At 36.4% G+C, this 6,779-nt stretch overlaps 1 protein-coding gene and 1 non-coding gene across 2 annotated transcripts; one reads left to right on the top strand and one right to left on the bottom strand.

Annotated features, from left to right (window-relative positions):
• Positions 1 to 1,185: 1,185 nt before the first annotated feature.
• On the top strand, positions 1,186 to 1,776 carry LOC18048950 (receptor-like protein 9DC3). The gene has a single exon (XM_006442211.1). The coding sequence runs from the start codon at positions 1,186 to 1,188 to the stop codon at positions 1,774 to 1,776; it is 591 nt and encodes a 196-aa protein (XP_006442274.1).
• A 4,658-nt stretch (positions 1,777 to 6,434) lies between these two features.
• Positions 6,435 to 6,538, bottom strand: LOC112100512. Its single transcript, XR_002906880.1, has one exon. It is a non-coding gene; the product is annotated as a small nucleolar RNA R71 (small nucleolar RNA).
• Positions 6,539 to 6,779: the final 241 nt, after the last annotated feature.

Raw genomic sequence — 6,779 nt, 5'->3', positions numbered from 1 at the left:
ATAAAGTAGTGTATCTACAAAGTGTTCATATGATGGTGGGAGAGATGATAACAAGATTATTGCCTTGTCTTCATCCTCAAGACTCACATTGATATCTTCAAGATCCAAGATAATTCTGTTAAAGTTATCAATATGAGTTGCCAGGGAGCTTCCTTCCTCCATTTGCAAAGTATATAGCCTCTTTTTGGTACAAAGTCTTTTGGTTAGAGACTTCTTGGTATATAGATCTTCAAGTTTTTTCCAGAGGCCTGCAGCAGTAGTTTGGTCTCCCACTTCCCTGAGAACTCCATCTCCCAGACTCAAGATTAGTGTGCTATGAGCTTTATCTAAAGCATCTCGCATTTCTTCATCAGAAAGCTTGCTGGGTTTCTTTTCAGATCTTGGATCACCCAAAGTCTCCTCCAGCCCCTGATGAACCAACAGAGCTCTCATCTTGAGCCGCCATAGATGAAAGTCGTTTTCTCCAGTGAATTTTTCTACCTCAAATTTAGAGGTTCCCATTTCTTGGATCAAAGATCAGAGATATAAGCTCTGATACCAATTTGTTAAACCTAGACCAGATTTACATACCCAATCAAGAATCTCCAGGATTAGCTGAACTCTCTAATCAAGAACTAAGAATGGTTTAATCAAATCACTCAAACAAATCACCAGAAACAATATGTAAAGAACAACAGATATAAGTGGTTCGGCTGAGAGAGCCTACATCCACTGAAGAACAGAGCAACAGACTTTTGCCATTAACCAAGAACAAGTTACAAGCTTAGAGACAAAGTTACAAGTGATACGCTATATGATTTCTGAGTCTCAAAGACTACTTATACTAGCTAGAAGACTCTCAAGAAGATCCCCTGTCAACCAGCTGTAACCTGGGTTTGTTGGCTAACAAACCCAGAATTTTCCAGCCTGTTGTAACTGACCTTTAACAGCTTCTAGGACACGTGTTGAATTCACACTAACAGCAAGCCCGAAAACGACATTCTTTCATGCCGTTCAGAGTAAGTGGAAGCACGTGACATTTACGTGCTTCTCTTAAAGCTTTGGCTGACGACCAAAATTTGTCATACAGGCTTGTATCCTTTTCGGCTGACATGTCGTATACCAACATGACCACAAACTGACATGACGGTTGATCTTCTGGAAATCAGTTTTAAGCTCATACTTTAACAGTATAGGATCTTAATCATGTTTAGAGCTACGGACCTTTCAAGCAATCGGTTCTGCGGAGAGATTCCTAAAGTACTTGGAAACTTTAAATCACTCAAAGTGCTCAACCTTTCACACAATAGCCTGACAGGTAATATTCCGGTGTCGTTTGACAATATGACAGCACTTGAATCATTGGACCTCTCTTTCAACAAGCTTGAAGGAAGGATTCCAAAGCAGTTATTAAGCGTTACGACCCTTGCATTGTTAAATCTGTCATATAACCGGCTTTGGGGACGCATTCCTCGAGGCAATCAATTTAATACATTTGAAAATGATTCCTATATTGGGAACATTCATTTGTGTGGAGAGCCATTGACAGTAACATGCAGCAATGACGCGGTGCCAAAAGCGCCTCCTTCGGCTTCTACTGATCATGAGGAAGATGAAACTACAAGCTGGTTTGATTGGAAAATGGCGAAGATGGGGTATGCATTTGGACTGGTAATTGGATTGTCTATTGGATACATGGTATTCTCAGCAGGAAAACCACAATGGTTTGCGAGGATGGTTGAAGGAGACCACCAGCAGATGAAGGCTAGAAGAGCAAAACGAAGACAAAGGAGGTAGATAGAATATGTAAAAGTAACTTGTGGCCAAAAAGGTTAAATTGTTATTTGTAAGTGTGTTTATTGCTTTAGAACAATTGTGCCGCTTCTTTTTTGAGCATAATCAAAAGTCTGTTTGATTTTCATCTCCGTTAGAATTATTGGAGAATTTGAATGATCAAACACTCAAAACACTCTTTTTTGTTCTGAGCTCAATACAACTCTTCAATTACAACTCTTTTAGAACTAAGAAGTTGTACTACTTCTTATTCCTTAAACCAACTAATAGAGGAGGTATTTATAGTTGTTACAACTTAATCACAACCATACATTAACCTAACTACCACAAAAATCATAACCACACATCAAACCTAACAAACATACTCAACACCACAAAATTCTACTTACTACATTATGCATTTAACACCATCAATTTTAACTACCTAAACCTAGATCAAAGATCATTATGGCTTCAAAATTGTATGGAAAACATTTATGATTCAATAACCCTCTAAACTTGATCCTATGACACCAAGCAAATTCTCAATCTGGTAAAGTCTTTTAGTTCAATGGCTTAGTAAAGATATCAGCTGCTTAATCTTGTGATTTGACATGAGTTACTTGCAAATGTTTTCTCTAAATGCACTTTTGTATAAAATGGTAGTGAGTGTCAATACACTTACTTCGATCAAGGAAAATAGAATTCTTAGCTAATGCAATTGTTGACTTGTTGTCGACAAAAATCTCCATAGGTACTTCTTGTGACAAACCCAACTCCTTTAGTAAATTGCTTAGCCAGATTGCATGACAAATACTTGATATACTAGCTACATACTCAGCTTCACAGGTAGAAAGTGTAACGATTAGTTGTTTTTTTGACATCCATGAGAAAGTAGTATCTCTCATGAAGAACATAAAACTAATGGTATTGTTTCGATCATCTGTGTCTTCAGTCCAGTCGCTATTGCTATATCCAACGAGTTTATAGTCATTAGAAACTAATTATAATAAGCCAAAGTTAATTGTGCCTTTTAGATAGCAAAGGATCCTCTTTGTGGCATTAAAATGAGTGGTAGTCAAAGTCTCCATATAATGACTAACTAGTCCAACAACGTAGAGAATGTCTAGCCTTGTATAAGTGAAAAGTGTTTGATCTACTCTTTCTCCTTTATCACACTTTGACAACTTGACTGTGTATTCCATTGGCGTGGTTATTGGCTTACGTTCATTCATTTTGAACTTCTTGAGTATTTTCTTTGCGTAGTGTTGGGTAATTTTCAATCAATGGCTATTGATGCTAATGCGCAAGTGTACACAACAAGTAATAAAATGATGAGTATTCAAGATCGTCTCCGCAGGGATTGATGTTACTAGAAATGCTACAACAATCACAATAGTGCAATCTACCTTTATTTCAAGATGAACAAATTGAAAGTTGATTACTACCAAAATTGATAATTGTAAGGAAAGAAAATAAATAAATGCAGAAATGAAATAAATTAAATAAATTGCGTAGAGGAATCAAATGAGAAGAAGGTAGTTGAATGATCAAACTCTCTTCATGGGTTGACTGCTTTTCATCAAATTAGCATCGGTTGCTACAGCAATTTCTACAGCACTGGGCAGAATTATTATGCACCCTCAGCTGTCGCGTGTTGGAATTCTCATACCTTTAAGTATCTTAGCAATGATCAGTTGCTATTTTACCTACGGCATGGCATTATGAACATCTATTCTTTCCACCCTACAAGGTGAGTACCTATGTCTAGTTCTTCACAAATCTTAACTTCAAGTATAGCCCTTATGGGATTCAGGATAAACTTAATCCAGGAAACTCAAATTAAGATCATGTATTACTCTAATAATATCCACTAAGACATGTCCTTTTGCGGCTCTATCTTAACTTGAACCATTAAATGAGTGGTCAACCGAAATAACAGTTATAATAACAACTACTAGAGTAAAATGCTATAGCAATTATGTAGCAACTCATAAGAACAATCAAAAACCCATTTAGATTGTTTGTCACTCAACTACAACAAGTTTAATTCATACTTTGACAGAGAAAAACAAACAACAAAATATTGGTCATGAAATACATTGGTTCAATCAAAGAGTAAGAGAAGAACAAGTGAGAACGACAAAGATTGAATCCAAATGACTCTGCTGGATTCTTCAAGGATGCAGCATCGGTTCCCTTCAATTCTGATCTTTTTTTTTCTTTTCCTCTTGATTTTTTTCAATGTTAATTCCTTCCGCCGTTTTATGTGATGCACGCCCCTTTTTATAACTGAAAATTAGGGTAAACAAAAGCCTAGGGCGTACATGAGTCAAATTATGAAACTGCAGATCGCAATTTTACAGATATCCCGCGCTAAGTTTTCTTCATCGTTGTTCCAGGATTGTTACAGCAATGGTTGCTCCAACAACGACTGTAATACTGCACTGTTCCAGGTTTTGTTTCACTTCTTTTGTTGTCATATTCTTCCTCCTTTTTGCTAGCCTACTGCCTCACTATTGTTGAGTGTTAGAAAATGCATATTTATAAAGGAGAAAACCGTCATTTTACATTTCAAGTCTTACTAACAACCCTTACTTTTATGTATTTAACCTTCTTGTGATTTAATTATATGTGTTTTATTTTAATTAAGTATTTTATGTATTTTAGGGGCATTATAGTCATTTCACAATAAATGAGAGATCAGACGGCAAAACGAACATCACTTTTGAACTCAGGACGGTCAAAAACCTTAGGAGGAGTATAAAAGGAAAAATGGCACTATTCACATGTACGGTACTATTCACGTGTACGGTACTGTATACGTTACTGTTCACGACACTGTTCACATAGACAGATGATGATGTGGCATTAACCGATGATGTGGCATTGACTGATGAGGTGTCACGATCCTGTTGGGCTAAAATTCTTATGTACTGTTGATGGTGACGTGGCAGCATATCAGTGGATGAAAAATCTCGCATACGGTACATGCATCACACAGGATTATTTTCAACCAAACCGCGTTACTGTTCATCCGAGTTAAACCGCGTTACTGTTCATCCGAGTCAAACCGTGTTACTGTTCATCCGCGTGGTCAAACCGTAGACTGTTGACTGATGACGTGGCGCAATCCTGAGCGTCCAAACTGTTTTTAATCTGATGGCCATGATTTACTCCATGTATCTATAAAAAGGGGGCCTCCCCCCCCTAATTTGATATCTCTGAATCCATTTTTGGGATCCATTTTCTGTAATTCCTTCTCCATCTTGTGTTTTCTTCGTATTTTAATAAATTCCCATTTTGCCCCTAGTTCAACTATGAGTGGCTAATTTTCTTTCAAGCTTGGGTTGAAGGTGAAGTCTCAACATGTGTCATGGGCTTAATTTGGTAAATTTATTTTCTCTTCCCCTCTAATTTTTGTGGATGTTTTGACTTCTCGTCGACAAATAATAATAGTCTTGTCTAGATACCGCCTTGGTTACACCGGCTCTCTAGTATAAGGTTATTATTATTTGACACGATAAGCCCTTAGCACTATATTGATTAGAGCGTGGTTCATGAGGTGTGGATTCCCCCCTCATGATTTAATTGGCATTAATACGGATTATTTAGCCCATGATGCATGTTGATACGGATCCAGATACCCAAGTACGTCATTTCAATCTAATTCTCGTCAATTTATTCTCGCCATTTCAATTCCAATTTTAGAATAATTTAAATCACTTCCACCACAATTCCAACCACCCATTTACAAAATTAATTCTACATATAATTAAAATCCACCTCCTCGTGGGATCGACACTCGTCACCATTGATCTACACTACAATAGATTCGTGCGCTTGCGAGTACATTAAAATTTGCACAAGTTTTTGGCGCCGTTGCCGGGGAGGTAAGTAATTTTAATTAATAGAATTAATTTTTGTGAACAATTTCTTTTAATTATTTTCTTGTAATTTTTTTTTATTAAAAAAAAAAGAAAAAAAAAATTGAATCTGCATTTAAAGGTTAGTATTTTTTTTCTTTTTCTCTTCTGTAAAATTCTGTAATTTAATTTTCAATTTATTTTTCTTTGTAATTTTTTTTTGTTTATCTTATTAATTTATTTTTAGTTAATTTATTTCACATATTTGTTTTTGTGTATTTTTATAGTAAGGTTGTAATAGCGCAATAAGGTTAGTATCGTAATTTCTCCCTCTTCTTTATTTTTATTTGTTTTGTTCCCATCTTTATTTTCATTTTATTTGTTTTGCATGCATGGTCGTAGGTCATTATTACCTAATCTTGAACCTATAGACCTTGAATTAGAAAAAACACTTCGCACACAAAAGCACATTAAAAATAAATTTGAAATGGATTTTCAACCACAAGAGAGGCCATTTAAGGACTACTTCAGTCCTTTAGCTAATTTGAGCACATCATGCATAAGATACCCTAATGTAGCTGCTAGGAGCTTTGAACTAAAACCTAGTGTGCTAAATTGTCTCCCCACATTTTATGGCCTAGAAAATGAGGATCCATATAATCATCTGAACAAATGGTTACAATTTTATTCCCATTTTCTTTAAAGGATAGGGCTCGTTCATGGCTTAATACATTGCCTGCTAATAGCATTGCATCATGGGAACAAATGGTTACAAAATTTTTGAATAAATATTTCCCAGTACATAAAACCAATGCTATTCGCAGAGAAATCTCGGAGTTTACCCAGAGAGAGGACGAGCAATTTTTCGAAACATGGGAGCGATTCAATGGGCTACTCTTGAAGTGTCCACATCATGGGTACGAGAAATGGCACCAATGCCAATACTTTTTGGAGGGATTATTGCCGAATGTGCAAGAATGGCTAATGGCAACAAGTGGAGGAGAGCTAATGTCAAAAAGTGCATCAGAAATTTGGGAATTCTTCCAGCGACAAGCAGATAATTCCCAACAACGGAGTCGATCACTCAGGACTACTAGAAGAATTAAAGGAGTGAATGAGGTTCAAATTGGCGAATCAACTTCAGGAATCAAAGAAGTCAAG

Source organism: Citrus clementina, unplaced genomic scaffold (assembly GCF_000493195.1).
Source record: "Citrus clementina cultivar Clemenules unplaced genomic scaffold, Citrus_clementina_v1.0 scaffold_3, whole genome shotgun sequence".
In the NCBI taxonomy this organism is placed as follows: domain Eukaryota; kingdom Viridiplantae; phylum Streptophyta; class Magnoliopsida; order Sapindales; family Rutaceae; genus Citrus; species Citrus x clementina.
The sequence above is the reverse complement of the archived record's forward strand: the minus strand, read 5'-3'. Positions and strand labels throughout refer to the sequence as shown.